This window comes from Fusarium musae, chromosome 8 (assembly GCF_019915245.1).
Source record: "Fusarium musae strain F31 chromosome 8, whole genome shotgun sequence".
Taxonomy (NCBI): Eukaryota; Fungi; Ascomycota; class Sordariomycetes; order Hypocreales; family Nectriaceae; genus Fusarium; species Fusarium musae.
Genome location: NC_058394.1, coordinates 1,397,708 through 1,414,663, shown reverse-complemented (window position 1 = coordinate 1,414,663; position 16,956 = coordinate 1,397,708). Strand labels below are relative to the sequence as shown.

General features: G+C 48.5%; 6 protein-coding genes across 6 annotated transcripts; 2 read left to right on the top strand and 4 right to left on the bottom strand.

Moving 5' to 3' along the window:
- Nucleotides 1–4,347: 4,347 nt before the first annotated feature.
- Nucleotides 4,348–6,453, top strand: J7337_010688 (uncharacterized protein; the record flags this gene model as incomplete). The annotated part of the gene is made up of 7 exons (XM_044828263.1): nucleotides 4,348–4,410; nucleotides 4,461–4,497; nucleotides 4,578–4,654; nucleotides 4,843–4,968; nucleotides 5,111–5,272; nucleotides 5,416–5,540; nucleotides 5,622–6,453. The coding sequence occupies 7 exons, from the start codon at nucleotides 4,348–4,350 to the stop codon at nucleotides 6,451–6,453; spliced, it is 1,422 nt and encodes a 473-aa protein (XP_044676817.1).
- A 36-nt stretch (nucleotides 6,454–6,489) lies between these two features.
- On the bottom strand, nucleotides 6,490–7,602 carry J7337_010687 (uncharacterized protein; the record flags this gene model as incomplete). The annotated part of the gene is made up of 1 exon (XM_044828262.1): nucleotides 6,490–7,602. The coding sequence occupies one exon, from the start codon at nucleotides 7,600–7,602 to the stop codon at nucleotides 6,490–6,492; it is 1,113 nt and encodes a 370-aa protein (XP_044676816.1).
- Nucleotides 7,603–8,140: 538 nt separating this feature from the next.
- J7337_010686 (uncharacterized protein) lies at nucleotides 8,141–8,962 on the bottom strand (the record flags this gene model as incomplete). Its single annotated transcript, XM_044828261.1, has 3 exons — nucleotides 8,141–8,201; nucleotides 8,255–8,359; nucleotides 8,421–8,962. 3 exons carry the CDS (start codon nucleotides 8,960–8,962, stop codon nucleotides 8,141–8,143), a joined length of 708 nt encoding a protein of 235 aa, XP_044676815.1.
- A 677-nt stretch (nucleotides 8,963–9,639) lies between these two features.
- Nucleotides 9,640–10,892, bottom strand: J7337_010685 (uncharacterized protein; the record flags this gene model as incomplete). The annotated part of the gene is made up of 5 exons (XM_044828260.1): nucleotides 9,640–9,795; nucleotides 9,853–10,453; nucleotides 10,525–10,607; nucleotides 10,667–10,748; nucleotides 10,849–10,892. The coding sequence occupies 5 exons, from the start codon at nucleotides 10,890–10,892 to the stop codon at nucleotides 9,640–9,642; spliced, it is 966 nt and encodes a 321-aa protein (XP_044676814.1).
- Nucleotides 10,893–11,678: 786 nt separating this feature from the next.
- On the bottom strand, nucleotides 11,679–13,714 carry J7337_010684 (uncharacterized protein; the record flags this gene model as incomplete). Its single annotated transcript, XM_044828259.1, has 2 exons — nucleotides 11,679–13,430; nucleotides 13,481–13,714. 2 exons carry the CDS (start codon nucleotides 13,712–13,714, stop codon nucleotides 11,679–11,681), a joined length of 1,986 nt encoding a protein of 661 aa, XP_044676813.1.
- Nucleotides 13,715–15,544: 1,830 nt separating this feature from the next.
- On the top strand, nucleotides 15,545–16,897 carry J7337_010683 (uncharacterized protein; the record flags this gene model as incomplete). The annotated part of the gene is made up of 1 exon (XM_044828258.1): nucleotides 15,545–16,897. The coding sequence occupies one exon, from the start codon at nucleotides 15,545–15,547 to the stop codon at nucleotides 16,895–16,897; it is 1,353 nt and encodes a 450-aa protein (XP_044676812.1).
- Between the last annotated feature and the right edge of the window lie 59 nt (nucleotides 16,898–16,956).

Genomic DNA, 16,956 nt, shown 5'->3' with positions numbered 1-16,956 from the left:
TGTTGGCTAATACCAATCAATGGTCACTGGAGAGGCGAATACTGGATGATTGTTCGAGATCAAAGTCTAAGCGAGTGCGCGAAGGGACTCGACAGAGTCGAGGAACAGAAGAAGACGTAAGTGGATTGAAGGTCTCCCACCATCAATAAGTCTAACTCGCTAACTTGGGATGATGTCTCTAGGTGTCAACTGCCAGAGTGGATCTAATCGACAGTGGGTGTGAGACTTTGCGATCTAGAGGCGGGTAGTGGAAGATATCTTGAATGACAGGGCACGGACGTGGTAACAAAGTCCGAGGCCCTAATGATATGGGTTTTAGGGACTAGAATGGAAGTACAATGTTTGGGAGTTGTTCAAGATGAGGCAATTGTTGATCCGGTGATACAGATCACGAATCTCTTAAGGTGGAAAGCGAGATAGACGATGATAGACAAAGCCGGAGACTACTTTGGTCAAGTAGTAAAGAGATGCTCGGGCAATGAAATACCTAGCAGTTGTAGAGTTCTCTCTATGGTGCCTAAGAGCACTGAGGAGAATGAAGGATGAGAATAAATTGAGTTTTTGCGATTGTGAGATAGACAAGTGCGGGCAGCACAAGGATATATATATAAAAAGACCAAGAGATGGCTGTCAACTGTGAACCAGGGTTGTGCACGAATCCAGTCTAGGACGTGGCCCCGGAGCAATGCGCATCCGGGAATGGGGAACTCAACAGTGTTATCTGTATCTATATGTGAGGCTCGACAAAGACAGGGAGTGAAGAGTGAAAACCAAAAAAAAAAATGAGAAATGAGATTATCCTCTGGGCTTAACCGGGGACTTGAAGAGTTAGGGTTGGTTGGTTGGTTGGTTTGCGATGGATGTTTGCTGTTAATAAGAAGAGGCTGTCCACACTCGACGTCACAGCTGAAAGATTTGTTAATTTAGTGCTCGACTATTCTGGAGTCCAGTCCTGGTCTTTTGACTTGATCTTGAAATGCTCCTCAAGTCCCTGGGCCGCAAATGATATCGTCAACGATATACTCGAGAGACAATGTTGTTGTCGAAAAAGGATCGTCATCCTCAAGTACCTCGTCAAAGAGGCTTATGCACCTGAGACAAGGTTGTTTGCAAGGTATATTCCAACCCCATCACACAAAAGCTGAAGACTAAGAGGGCTACACGAAATGCCACTTGCAGCGATGGTGAAGAAACCCCGAAGTTCGTCGGATGCACCGTTGACGGGCGGCAGATTCAGTCACCGTTTGTATGTAGGTGCAGTACCGTCCTGTACCTCGACTACGTAAGGTAGGTAAGTGAGTACCTGGGCAGACGAGACTGGAGGGTGGCCACGATGTGTTACTTGGTTACGTATGTTCTGTATGTGGTCTTGGTATCGAGGGGAAAAGCAACAAGGTCAACAACGCCATCCTTGACACTCAATGGCCGAGTTTCGAGAATAGAGACAACAACAGAACCTCTCTCCGCTGCATGTTTGTCCGTTTGGGGAACTCGATGAATGGAGAAAACAATTGGGACAACCAACCAAGCCACCAACCCTTGAAAAGCTGAAAGAAAATGGCTTGCAGTCCTCAGTGTTCTCATGACTCAAACCGTGCAAACTTTTTGATAGGTTTGTCTGCTCTTGGTACTTTGTACATGTTCCCTCTTTACATTAGTGCTGTGGCTTTCTTTTTTGATGGCGGGGAAGGGAATGAGGAATGACGTTGAACAGAATGACGAGTAATATTAACGACCATCTACGGAAGAGGAATAGTTGTCTATCGCTGAAAGACGGGGACCACAATTAATCGCCGCTCCGATGTCAAAACAACATAGGTTAAACAAGGATCGAGTTTTTTGTACTATCAATCGAGAAATTGGCTTTGTTTTCTCCGATACTTTCCTCAATTACCACTCAGGGATACATCAGCTGCCATCCATTATAATCCAGTGTTTCAAGATGAGGAATAACTTCTACAGATCATACAGTACTGTTGTACCCCGGACTAGCATATACCTCCACTTGTGACACAATTCTTTGTTGCCTCATCTACAACAGGTAGTCCACGGCGTAGAACAAGGAACGCCCTGTCTCTTCCTATCTCTCATACTAATCGTCACACTTTTGCATGACCAGATCCTTCGTTTTGTCTGTTGTGCCACAATATGCCATGCCCCCATCCGTCTCAGCATGCCATGTCCCTTGAAACTCCACCGTCAACCTAACAGCGTTATCACCAAAGAGGGGGCAGCCGTTGTTGCTTTTGTGGCCACCTCGATAATGCTCTGCCCCCCAAGTAACTAGGTATCTTCGAGGGCGTGTCCATTGGAAGACCCTTGCGCTGGCGGTGTGCAACTCGGACCCGGTCTTGGTCCTACTGTAGTCTAGGGGCCGAAGCTCACGGCTCATTCTTCAAGCGTGGGATCTGGAGGTCGTAGGTTGATGGCGCCTCTCCCGTCGCACAACCCTTTGGATAACAGACAACGGGTGGCTAGGTCATTTCGCCCCAACTCAAGCCACAAGGGACCAGTGGACGGATGACTTCAATCCCGGCCCAGCCCATCTCTCGATGAAGCAGCGTCTGATACTGCAAGACGGTCCTTGTGTCCCTCACTAGAAGCTAGACGAAATCTATCGGGAAGTCGTTGCGAGGACCCTTGAACACCCCAGCACGTCAACGCCCGTGCTGCCATGGTGGGTGGGTGGCTTGCTGTGCTCAGTTGCCAGTCCCTGACATTGATGATCGACAACTAACTAGGACCTCGATAGTGAGGCTAGTGTGACGGATGTTTGATTGGTTGAAAGGTAGCCATCTAACCTTTGTGCATCAAATATTACTGTGACCGTGAAACTGTAGCCAGTAGTCACGAGAGTGCACGCTGAAACAAAGTGTAGTTGCTGAGATGGCTCTATACAGCAACCCGAATTATACGGAAACTGGCAGCCATCTTGAGCGTTATGGACAAAGCGTACAGCCTCTAGATTCATCATGGTCATGGGATTCATGCATCAATGCTACACACAGGATTGCGAGATGGATACGAGGCAGACACGACGATGCGGGTGTTATGAGTGACTGTGCGTCAGAATGACAGTGAGTTCCCTCCAAACACCACGTTTGGATCGGATACGGTGAGATCAGGCACTCGGCTGTACGAGGTGGTGATGAGTTAAGTGAGATTCTGTGTAGGCATCTCACAACTCCGCCATTTCGAGGTGTATGGGTAATAAAATGTCCCAGCCCACAGCATTCGTTACTGTGGTACATATCTAAACTCACACGAGGCACCAAGAAAGTAAAGTCTATACTTTTGTTCTTGATATGCAAAGCCACAAACTCTTGGACTCGGAAGCTGGCATTCCAGAGGTAACAATTGCGCAACGGACTTTGAGAATGATTCTGCCGTGCTGCAGGTTCTGCAATGGAGACTGGTCTTAGAATGTGAGCGACATGGAACAAGTGGAATAATTGGTGATATGTTGTGCAAGATGTTTTGAAAAAAGCAGAGTATTCTGCAGCCAGGAGGAAATGCTCCATGACCATCACGATCCATCTCTTGACATTGACAATGAGAACTAACCTAAACCTAAAGCAAGCTGGTGGCCGTTGAGACGTACGTTAGATACCCATCATCGGTCTGGGTATCTCGGTCTGATAGTTGACTCCTCATCCCGGGCTATTTTTATGGAATCAAGTTTCGGACTGTCGGATGATAGAGTACCTTAGGTAAGGTAACTTTAGGTTCAGTGAAGTAGGTAGGTACCTAGGTAGTCAAGGTAAGGTACAGATGAGAAGGAGCCTCAGGTGAGAAGAAGAATCGATTGCTTCGCCAATGAAAGCTCCCGCTCGTTGAGTTAACCAACCAGAGCCTGCGATTGCTCAGTATTCAGATCCACTCTTCCTACTAGGTAAGTTACCTCTAGTCTACGCTCTCTCTTTCGTCAACATAACATGAAACTAACGTAGCACCATTCAACTCGGACGCGCATCGCGTTAATGATTGTTTTTCTTGATCCTGGATTTTTGACGTGAACGGCACAGAAAGATAAATGGCGGCTTTTTAACTATATTATTAATCTCTGGTATTCGCGAATCAGACCCCAAAGATTTTGTTCTTCCTCTTGTCTCAGGGTGCTGCTCCTGAGTTCTCTCAACCTCGCATCTCACGCTAAAAGCCTTCCAAGGATACAACATCAGGCACGGAAGCAGTTTTTGTCTACACGCCCAAAAGGAGAAAATATCCTTTCGCCATCTCGCCGCGATTCTCATACCACGCTGTGTGCACCATTCTGAGGCCGTATCTTAGCCAAGATTCGTTGCCAAAACATAATCTTCGACGGTCACCGTTGATTAGCCAGCCAGTATGGCTATCGCCGATGATAATGCCTTTGAGCTACCCAAGCTTCGTTCCTCGTTCTCGCTAGAAGTAATCAACAGCAAGCCCCATAGAGTCTTTGAAACTAACAAATACAATAGAACGATACAGAGTTTCTCGAGAATGACAACGTTGCTGGTATAACCCCTTTTTTCGTTACACTTAATAGTCAATGCATTGTCTTTTCTAACGCGAGACCTATCTTCTCTAAAACATAGAGTTCTTCGATGTCAAGTTCTGTCCTTATCAGCCGCTTGATGCACAACCTGTCTTTGCCGCTATCAGCAAAAAGCATGTAAGTCTCCCCTCAGGTTGTTCAATTCTGACGGAATGAGCTCTCACACGTGCCTAGGTGGTTATCTGTACCCTATCTCAAACAGCTGACAACAACCCATGTGAGGTTCTCTCGGTGATCAGAGATGATGATGTAGGTATTGCTTAATGTGCTCTACCTGCCCGTTACGGTTTGATAACACTGTCTAGGAGGAGGCTTCCGCATGCTGTTGTACTTGGACAAAAGATCCCGTAACAGGCGCCCCCTATCTATGCATTGGTGGAGTCGATGCCAAAGTCAAGATCTATGATGTTGTGAACGGGAAACTATACAGGGTATCCTTTATTCCAAGGAAATGCTGTGCAATGGCCGTCGCTGACTCTTTCTTGCTTGATTCTAGTGCCTGACTGGCCATGGAGGTGTTAGTTCATCAGCTCCAATTTGCCACGCCTTAAGACAGAAACTCATTTGAAGCAGGATGTCAATGATCTAGCAACTTCGCCTGCAGACCCGTCTATTATCGCCTCCGCTTCTGGTGACACGAGTATTCGTGTCTGGAGTCTTGACCCAGTCCACGCAAACCGGCCCTGCTTGGTTATCCTTGCCGGCGAAGGCCATTCATGGGATCTTCTGAGCTTGGTGAGACTTTCTACGTTTCATCATTGTCTTCCTACTGAATGCTGACGATTGCTGCTAGGCTTTTCATGATACTGGCCGGTACATTCTGTCTGCTGGACATGACCAGATTATCAACCTGGTAACTATGCTTTAACAAGCTTCAGGCGGACTTTTCTAATTCATCAAAGTGGACGCTCCCAGATCTCCCCACTCAGGCCATCACAACCCCTGTCCGTGTCCATTATCCTCACTTTTCGACCTCAGCAGTCCACAGTGGTATCATTGATTGGTATGCTCTGTGCTCATGTCTGATGATCCGGATGCTAACACGGTGTAGCGTGGCTTTTTACGGTGACTATATCCTGTCCAGGGCATGCCATGACAATGTTATCTCACTTTGGAGAATAGAGGGTTTTTCTTCTGCAAATCCTCCCCCTCCCCAGAGCGTGGCACCGACGGCTCAGACAACCGTTCCAACCAATTATGACGAGGCGAGCCGTCTCACACGTTCAGCGTTTGTCCCAACGATGTCTCCCCAATGCCCTTCTCAGTATACCATGCTACTCCAGTTCCACACCCCCAACTGTGGCCCGCAGTTCTTCATGCGTTTCAAGCTACATTTTGTGCCGGACCAGCATCCAGTTCTAGCATTTTGCAATGCTGGTGGGAATGTTTTCTTCTGGGATTTTGAACGTTTGCTAGCATACAGAGAGTTCATGGAAGTGCTCAAGGACCCCAACAGGGACAGGAGTAAGCCAGTTCCCCATCCAAGTTGGATGCGGCTTGTGAAGGGTCGACCCCCCAAGACGGACTCTAATAAAGGCCGGAGCGGAGGCGCTGACAAGGACATTCCGAGCGCCTTCCGAGCAGACGCAATCAGGCTGAGCGAAGAGATTGGTGACTATAACGCGGAGACCTTAGAGACGTGGGCGTCGAGGTACAGCCAAGAGGATCCTCATGAGCCATTAAAGGCACATAAGACCGAGTCTTCATCTGCCAATTTTGTGGGTCGACAGGCAGCTTGGAGTCCCGGAGGAGAGTGGTGTGTCGTGGTGGGAAGCTCGAATCAGGCATTGATCCTTCAGCGCTGGGCTAACAAAGGGTCAGCATCAAGAGCATCTGCCTCCGCGTCCGCCTCTGTGTCTGTATCTGCCCCTCCGTCCGCTCCCCCATTTGCCCTTATTCAAAACGGCACGAGTTAGTATGACGGCCGAAGGATACGTTGACCGTCAACAAGACTAGAGACCCCTAATCGGTAGACTTGAGTATAGTGGAATAGAAGTATCTCCCTCGACATCACCTGAAGGGTTCAAAGCTTTCCATGCAGCTTTGTCCAACTCGCCTCCATATATGATTATTCTCTCCAGATAATTTCTGGCACTCTGTTGTTCCATTAGCCTTGATTTTTGCACTTCTTCGGCCTGATACTGCGAGACGGGGCTGATGGGAATGACTAGGTCTGCAATGTAAAAAGAGGCCATGGCGTGTAATCGAAGATAATGCTGATTTCTTGAGTACGGCATATCCTGCATCAGTACATCCATCCTCTTCGTGATATCCTTCATGATGGATAATGCCTGGAATCGCAGCTCGTCCTTCTTGTAAAGTTTCCTCGCTTCCACACTGTCTGTTTCGTCACTTGCGATGCTTTCGTCATTGCCGAAAGACTCTCGGCGAGACTCTTCATCAATCTCTCTCTCTAGCCGATTTAGGGCCAGTATATGTTCGGTATGAGTATTGTAGATTTCGCAGCTAAACAGAGCAATCCAGAAATCCAAGGCTGAGATGATCTTTGGGGTCTTGTAGTCATAGGGGTGCTGCTGTATCAGGGTATCGAAGTAGCCTTTGACCTTGCTCATATTAGCGGCCCGACCCCATCTCTTGGTAGGTTTTAGCTGAGTCTCATGTGAACCATTATCTTGTTGCGAAGTTTCTTCACCTTCACGCATGAGAATTTCTGCACCTATGGCCCAGAGATCATGATGTCGAATATCGATAGGGAGACCAGAAGGACGCAGCTGCAGAATAAGGCCATACGCACGAGATGCCTTAGCTATCTCCCCTCGATCAAGAAAGTAGTGAATAGACTGTAAGAGGACATCAAAATGACCACCCAGTTTACGGCTTGTGGGTTTCTTAGACTTTGGGCGCGCTGCTTCGTCTCCTTCCGTTTCCGGGTCTTCATCACTCTCGGCTTCAATAGAAAAGGCTTCATTCGATGAGATGCCGCGATGTGGAAAGTCGCGTATGCGCTGTGAAGGATTCTGATCCGTCTCTGAGAGGCCGGCGATAGCGAACTGGGCAACTACACCAGGAGAATGGCTGAGAGGGTTGATGGAGCTTTGGGGCATTGAGCTTGGAAAATCGCCATCTGTTGTTTCTAGCCGTTTGCGTTTGTTTGATCTTATTTGTTGTGAGAATGATGGCGGATCGAGTAAGGACGAGTTCATTCTGCGGTGGAATTGTGTGACGCTGAGGTTGATGCTGGTTGATGCGAGAGATCTTGAAAGTCTTACCAGTACGGAGTAGTAGCTAAGGTAGTAGTAGTAGTTAGTCTAGTTATCTACGGCACAAGGCCCCACTCATGTAGCTTATTATTATATCCCTACTTCGAATCGTAAAAAGACAAACACTTCGACTGCAACTGTCTTCATACCTAACCTGATGCAATGAACAAGCAGGTAGAAAACTGAATGCACTTCGGTTTGGTAAAGGCGAAGCACGTTAAAACACCGTTAGAAGTTGATGTCTTGGCTTCACATCCCAGTTCATCAGTAAAGCTCGTAGGTTCGTTTATATTGACCTAATCGCGAAGCCCAGCGTAATCATGTTATGTACATAAATCCCCTCTACTTTTACAAATGCTTCACCTTCCGCTGCTGGCTTTGTTTAGGTTCGGTCAAAGTAAGTCCACTGACCAGGGGCAGGCTTCTCCTCGAGATCCTCCCAGCTATAAGTAATTAGTAGGAATTCCAAACTGTTGATATAATCGTCGCAACCTACACCTTGGTCTTCTCCATGGTCTCAACTAGCTTAAGCTCGCCCTCGGCGACTTGAATAACCTCCTCGATAAGGCCAGCTCCGATCTTCTGCTCGAGCTCGTGGACCCTGTTGTGCAAATTAGCCTCCTTGTCATAGTTACAGTTATGGATGTCGAGGGATAACGTACTGGTCCGCAGTCATCTGAGGCTCGTCTTCCCACTCAATCTTCTCATGATCCTCGAGAGGCTTGCGCTCTGCCCAGGTAACCTGGTCCTCTCGCTCCTTTTGTGTTCGAATTCCCTCGTACTCAGGGCCCTCATCCTCCTCGCCATTCCACTCCTCGACTCGGATATCGCCCGCCTCGTGCTTTCGGCCCACCACAAAGATCTTGTCGCCTAGCTTAACAGTATGAGCTTCGCTACCGTCAACGCGGCCGCTGGCCACTCGGAACTGAGAGGAGTTCTTGCTGACGAGCTCCTTGGCGCGAACCGCCCACTCGTTGTAACCTGGAGGGATCATCTGCTCAACGAGAGACATTCGGTGCTTGGTGACAGCCTCAACGGATTGACGGTACATGGAGTTCTCGGGGATGCTCTGGAGCTTGCTGAGGGTTGTGCCGTACAGGTAGAGGAGGGTCGATCGGGGTGTGGCATGAGTCCATAAACCAGTGAGACCGGTGGGAGTACCGGCCTCTAGGTAGCGCGCAAACACACGAGCTGTTGGCCTCATCCTGGCGAGGTCAATTGCGGTTGCTTCGTCGTGACTTAGTTGACGGAATGGTCAGAGGAAATTGAATTGACCTCATTGGACTCTAGACTAGACGACCCCAGCATTGACGTCTCAGAATGCACGTGTCTGCTCACGTGACTCTTCAAGCCATGACGAGTTAATGCCCGATCGTAGAATATGTAGTCGTAGGTATTCACCATGGCCAGGGAAAACTCAAGATTTCGCATTGACAATATGTCGCAGTGTCACATGTCAGCTATTAATAGAGACCACGCAGGTCTATTATCGTTGAATCCATTCACACCACATCACCAGGTCTCGACATCTTGGAGCTAGCAATAGACTCATAGAGTCCATTGCAAGTAGGAAGAAGAAGAAAAGAAGCCCTTGAATCTTGAGTTGGTTGATATCTCAATACCTGAATCAAGACAATATCTTATACCTTCCAGACATATAACTTGGATCTTGACAAGACAATTGAAAAAGAAACACAGCACGCGTTTGCGTTCGCTCATATCATGGACGTAAAGTCCGACTCGGCGTTTGCATGCCGCGTGTTTGAACGACTCATAGTTAACTCAAACATCCCTTTCTCAATTACTTAGGAAGACTCCTCACGGCTCTTTCGGTAAGCGGCCTATAACACAACATGTCAGCCCCTTTCTACGTGTCTATGCTCAAAACCCAGAGGCACGACGCACTTCTTGCTCAGACTGGAGGCCCTCGATAACGGGGGCGAGCTCGGTGAGAATCTCGTATGCCTTCTTATGGTATTCAATCTGGGCGGAGACAAGTTCGGCAAGGTTGCGCAGGGGCTCAGGTGTATCAAGAACCTAGTTTTGGTCAGTACAGTCATCCTAGATAATCAACTATTTCGTGTGTAAACTCACATTCTTCATGACACCAACGGCCTCCTCGGTCTGAGTGACAAACTCATCCTCAGCCTTCTCGATTTCCTCCTGAGCCTCAGGGCTCAGCTCCTGCTCCTCATGGGGCTGGTCGCCGTGGGCATGGCCACCCAGCTTGAAAGTAGTACCCTTGGCATGAGCCTTGACGGCATCCAGGGAGAGGCGAGAATTCTCAACGTTCTTCCGGGCGCGGGTAGCAAAAGTCAAGTTGGTGTTGAGGGTAGTGTTCCAACCAGCAAGGAAACGACTCTGGATCTGGGCATCCTGGGCAAGACGGGCCTCACCAACACGTTCGCTGGCAAGCGCATACTTCTCCAGGGCGGTTGCGAGGGGGTCCTCTCCGGCGCCGGTGTGGTGCTGGTGGAGGAGCTGGCTGCTAGCCAAACTGGCACGAGCCACAGCATGGCTGAATGTCTTAGGTTGAGGCTTGGCGGCGGGAGGAGCGACGAGGGCAGCCTGGGCTTCGGCGGGAGAGGTAGCAGACGAGAGGAGGCTGACCTTTTCGCTGACGGTGCGACCAAGATCCTGAAAAGTCTCCTTGATGTTGGGGGGGTAGTCGTAGGCCTCGTTAGAGTACTGGGAGCTATAAAAAGCATGTTAGATCACCAACACCCCTGGCATGTGATGGCGCAGGCAGATATCCGGTGGACTTACGTCACAGCAAGCATCTTCTGGTGGGCTTGCTTGAGGGCATCGACGCGCTTCTCGAGATCGATGTAGTCAGGAGGGAGTTGGGTCTGAAGGCCAAATGTAAGAATACCAGCTGCGCGATAGAGTGCAAAACGGCTCAACCCACCTTGTCCTCAGTTTGACCGAACTGCTCCTTGGTGTACTGGAAGGTGCGCGACGCAAAGGGGGTGATAGAAGCCCCAAGGTTGCTGTTTGAATATGGTGAGCCTGAGGTTCGATCACAACCAGCACTTTGAGGAACAAGATTGCGCAACTGTGCTATCTTGTTAATTCCAGGGGACCACATACGAGAGGTTCTTTCCAAGGTTGGTTCCAAAGTTTCCGAAATCCATTGTGTCGGTTTGTCCGGGATAATTGAGTATTAGATCGGTTGTTTGTTGCGAGGTCGATTGGAGATTTTGAGAAGTGAAAAGGGGATGTTATTGTTGCGTCAGCGTGGATTGAGGCAGAAGTAGGTAAGGTAAAGGTGAAGGTCAGGTAGGTTGGTCTGGTTAGAGATATGGGAACGCTGTCAGAAGAGAAAACCCCACAACAGCAGCCCAGGTACTGTAGCTGACTGGAGCCTTGAGTTTTTCCCTTTTCCAGGGGCTCGAGGGGCTTACAGGCTTACCACTTCACAGGCTGGCCAAGCATCCCAGGGCATCCATTTAAAACGGGCCCGCCTAGGCGAGTGCAGATCTCAAAAGGTGGCCCTAGCTGTTCTGATACAGCAAGCGGGCAAGGTAACTAAAAGGTACCGATGCAAAACTCCCTAATCATCAGCCACAACTTACCTTATGGAAGGGTAGCTCAGATCAGCCGCTACCGCAAGAAACTATAGTGCCTTCCTACTTACTATACCTATAATAGGTACTAAGATATGTATGTAGCTTTCTGCCTACAAAGATAAGCCGCTTTGATGACGAGTCCTCTTGGCGAGTCCCTTCTGCAGGGGGTTTTACACAACAAATCTGGAAGCAGAAAACCACAAGTGAGAGGGTGTCCATTGATCGATTGATCATTGTACTGGAATAAATTGTAGATCCGATGTTCTTTTAGGCTCCGTAAACATTGCTCGTCGAAATATTTGTTCCGCCTCTTCCTCTCTGAATCGCATCAGAGCTATATACTCCCATCAATCAATCCAAAATGTGTTTATTGTCAGCCCAAGAAGGTTCGACTCCCCTGCATACCGACTCATAATCTCGCAAAACAGGACTTTGGTTGTCCAAATTGGGTGTTGTCCAGAACATAGTCCAGTTACACCCAGACAACTTACTAGTACCCAAAGATCGCTCAAAATACCACTTGTTCACCGGGTTATCCTTCCGACTTCTCCACGATACACCGTCAGGGAGACAGCCTCGCACCATGGCGTTGAAAACAATATCAGCACAACCACCACTGCCCTGGCTCTTCCTCAGGACGGCGAATTTGTCAAGATACGGAACGTAACGGCCTTGCTCGTACGCTGTCTGGTCGTCCAAGCCTTCGGGTTTCTCCCACGTCAGGATGGCACCGCCTTCGTATTCTCCAGCGATGATCACGCCGGCCAGATTCTCGTTGACTCTATTGAGATAGTCATCCACGTCCAGTTTTCTGCCAAATGAGTCCTCAATGAGATGGACCAGTCGAGGGAGGTCGATGCACTTATCGGTCAAGCGGAGTCGAGGACTTCCAGGCTTGGGCGGAACCCATGGGTTCTCCCGAGGGTGAGGGAATACTCGAAGAGGCATACCCTTTTTAAGTAGAGTTGAGCCTCCAGATGCCCCCACCGTGGGTTCCCTACCAGAATTTGTTGGTGCGCGCGCCATCGGGAGGGACGACGAGAAGACGGGCTTGTCTGTGAGAAGGTTGTGCAGTAGTGGATTTTTCTTCCTCCGAGTTGTTACTATACCACCGATTCCAAAGAGAGAATCAGACCCGACAGCTTCGTTGGTCTCAAATGACGTTTTCATAAGATTTGCCGCAGCGTCAGGTGTAGTAATGAGAGCAGATGAAGTATGTGGTAGCATCGCCAAAGCATCTTTAGCAAGGGCTAAATTCGCGGCATGTGCAGTGATCGAGGCGCGGAGGTCCTTGTCGTCTGCTAGGGGGGATCCGTCAGGGCCCATGAGTTCCTTGAGAATCGGTTCATATTCTTGTTCCAAGTTAATGAACCGGTGGGATGCACCAGGTCGGCCTGTCATTGGTGTTGCCCCAAGTGGATCAAGAAGAATGATTCTCTCTACGAGAGCAATGGGTTTTGGGGGGACAGCATCGGCCGCAGCAGATGTGTCAGTGTTATTGGACTGCTGCACGCCTGCAAAGTACCTAGTGAGAGCCAGCACGATTTGATTCGAGTCGGCAGGCTGGGGCGGGCGGGTTTCATCGCGGCTGACCACAGAAGGGATAACCGGCATCATGCGGTGGTGCAGAATGTGGTTGATAAAGGCAGGATCATCAAGTCGGATATCAGTGGGCTGTGATCTGCCCTTCTGCCCGATGGGTTCCGAGCCCACAAACGCATGCTTTACAACACGAGCGCCATGTTCTCCGAAGCTGTCGATGGCTTCACAGAGGCGGAAAGCCTGGTCTTGGAAAGTCATGCGAGATTCATCAATACCACAGTCAATGACGACGACGCTTAAGAGCCCGAGCTTGCGCAACTGAGACAGCGTATTTGCTACTCCCGCCAGAGTTGTGGCATCGATCTCTTGTGGGACACGAAGCTTCATAATAGCGACATGCGGAGGCACTATGTCCAGCGGTTCCGTTTCCTGCTGCGGATCACCCTGGACGAACAGAGGTGCATCAGTGAGAGACTTTGGATTCTTGCCGGTGTACTTCTGAAGATATCCTTTGGCATCTCGTTTGGTAGCTGATACTTCCAAGACGGAGACAATGAAGTCCTGTTAACAATTAGATTAGTCGTGCAGTGAATAGATTTTAGGTGACATACTCTATCAATGGCCTTTTTTTTGGCAAGTGCTGTAGAAGCTGCCGACATGCGACGAGTGGCACCTTTGCCGAGACATTGCAAGGAGACGTTGTTGCCGGATTGTGAAGCAAATCCGCGATATCGGGGTCGAATCGGGGACGCGATGCTATGTGAAGATTTAATGAGGCGTGAGTCGGTAGATGGTGCACAGTGGCCACATCGAGGTGCCTGCTTCAACACGCGGGGCCAGCTCATGATGACCGGCAGTGACAACTTTGTGCCTGGTTCTTGGCAGGCCGGTAAAGAATAAGGTAATAGAAGAACTTGAAATGAGCCTTTGTCTTAAAACAAACACCTCCCCCGAATGACCTGCGATTTCATATGATATAGGCGGCCGTAGGGGGAGAAAGTTCAATGTTAGCTGCAGAGCATCGCTGGGCAGAGAACCCTAAATGGGGGAGAAGATGCAAGAGGACAGTCGTGACAATGCTATGCTTTCTCGTGAGTCAAAATTCAACGAGACGAATGGAACCGGCACTTAAGTTATCAGATGCCCGGGTAGTGGAGGTGTAACGGCTTTTTTTCTTTTTGGTTGGCGGCATGTGGGCGATAAGCTGATAAGCCCCAGGTTCCATGCCGATGTCGCTGAAGATGAAGATGACGATGACGTTACATGTGACAAGAGGTAAGGCCCATGTAATACCTAGTAGTAGTAGTTAGGTAGTGAGCAATAAAACAGAGGTTGCTTCTCATGTTCCCTCATTTTACGATTCGAGGCTAGCTACCTACTTACATGGCCACTACCACAGCAAGACATGATATATAAAGCTCAACACAACCTACCTTAGTAGTTTGACCCTTCTCAAAGATAGGCATATGTTCAAGATTTCTCATCATTTTGGAGCATGCTGGTTTTCTTACATATCCCGCGGACAATACCAACATACAATATCTCTGTCAAGCACTACCTAACGAGTCCCTGATGATAGACGAGGTCGGAGTCAAGCGTCGTGTCGATGGTAATATAGCACATTCAGCCAGCGACTATTCAGAATAATGAGCCCGCAGTCAATATAGCGATAGTAGATAGATATTTATCCAATACTAGAAGAGTTTCGCCAATAAGATAGATTATTCGCACAGAGCAGTTGTGCCTATGTCACGATCTTATCCTAGGTACTACATATATCCCATCCTGAGTATCTGCTTCGGCCTGAAAGGAAGAATTTTGTTAACTAAAAAAAAAAAAAAAAAAAAAAAAAAAAAAAAAAAAAAAAAAAAAAAAAAAAAAAAAAAAAAAAAAAAAAAAAAAAAAAAGGAAACTCCAATACCACCCCATGCAAAAGTTTCGCCAAATATATATGTATCAATCATGCTCTACAGCCTGCAAATAGATCTCTTCCTGCTACTTGTAAGTGTGGCCTCACCTCGCGACATCATGCGGCAGAGGCTGGTATTGAGCCTATTAAAACTCATGTTTCATTCGCAAAAGGAATGAACGGCGTTTTAATGCCGAGTTTCAGCTTTCAACGTACTAAAGCCACAATATTGGGCGCTCTGTCACTAGCGCGGACTGATAGCATTTCAATAGTCTGAATCAGAGCCGATATATCCGGTTCAACTCGAGACTTTCCCTGCCTGTGAGGCTTACAATCTTTTGACTACAACATGCTATTCAACGGTTGGATATTTCTTTTAGAGCCGGCAAGGCTGCGAGACTTGTCACTCCAAATATGCATAAAGAGAACCTTGTTACAAGGGTACTGGCTAATATATATCGCAATATAGGCAGTTATTAGTTGATGGCCGGATGAGGATGGCAAGAAAACGTTGTGATGGTTGCTTTGGCAGAGGTTGCAATGTCTACACTAACACCACCGCCCTAGCTGAACAGCAAGTCAGAGGCCATTTTCAACGCCATCCTTTCAAGGGTCTAGGGCGAGACCCCAGCTCAGTCGTGAGATAAGGCTGACTGGGGTAGAAGGAAGGAAATATATATGGGAATGTTATTATCGTTCTCGTTCTGATATGTTTCCTCCGTAGCAACGATCTACACACATTATATCGTTCTGCAAACGGCATATCATGATCATTACCTCGATAAGCACGGCTGAAGTCCGAGTGGTTCTTCGTGTATATTTCCTCGTTATCCTTGCCCTGACAGGTTTCTTTGTACGCAGGGTTCTCCATGGTCGCAACAAGCTTCGCATATTGGGTGGAAGTAGCATCCTGGCCACGCGGGCACTCAATTCTCTTGATGGGCTGGACCTTTTGCTTGCTCCCCTGAAACTCCGAGCTCTTCCTAGCGGTGCATTTGGCTTCTCCTTCTTACTCTTCTTGTTTGTCCTGGGGAAAGCTGCCGATCTTCTCACGTCCTACCTCGTTGTCAACCGCTTGATCCAATCACGCTGCTCGTTCGGTCAGGGCCTTGTCTTTGACGATGGTACAAATCTTCCCTTGCCGCCATTCAACGGACGGCCTTTCCAAGTTGTGCAGAATGCACAGCTGTTGGCCGTCAATAACTCATGTCCTTACGGTCTCTACAAGAAACTGAATACCGATTCAAGCTTCTGCCCAGAGAATAGAGACATTCTCGGATCATGGAACTGCAACATCGTCAACGACCAGACACCGCAGAGCTGGCCGTCTGGAACGAACTCTTCAGATATCGCTCGGTCCATGAATCAGAAAGGACTGATATACGACAATGGCTACGTCGAACAAACCCAGTGGTCATCTGGATTCGTTAACCACCTCGTTATCTGGAGCACGTCCGCAACTCTCGACAGCGACGGGTCTTTGTGGTCTGTCAAAGCAGCCGTCGAAACAACGTACAAGTCAGAGGATGATATCCAGCTGACTCCACTAACTTGCTCCGTCTCAGCATCAGGTGCAGAGCAAACCATAAGAGGCATGGCATCTGGAACAGCTCTGAAAGAATGGGTCCCGACTTTTCAAGGTTTGATGTACAACGGTTTCAACACCACCGCCATCCAGGACGTACAAGATGCACTGGCAATACTGTTGAATACCATGACTATGATATCCGGTGGAAACAACTACCTTCTCGCTGAGCCAGGACCAGGCCAAGACAAAACCCAGGGATGTCTTGCAAGTGCAGCGTACGTCCCAACCGTCATTGTGGTCATCTTCCTCGCTGTGGCAGGTCTTGGTATCACGGCGTTTGTTGCATGGTGCATAACCTCAATCCGTCTATTCCGATCCCCATCTGAGTTGGAGGCACTCCCCCTGAGCGCTGAAGAGTGGGCAACTTTTGCAGCGAGAGAATACCTCAGTACTGCGAACAACAATCACAGTGTTGTCGTGGCACCAGTGGAGACTTTTGAGTTGAAGAGCTTCAGCGTCGGATTCTCTCAGCCTAATATTGGAAGATTAGGCATGTTCCAGAGAAGGCAAGGGAATCTTTTGAATCAGTGAGGTTTTTCAAAGCAATGGAATTCCTTTGGGGAGAAAAAATGAATCAACTATATATGTCA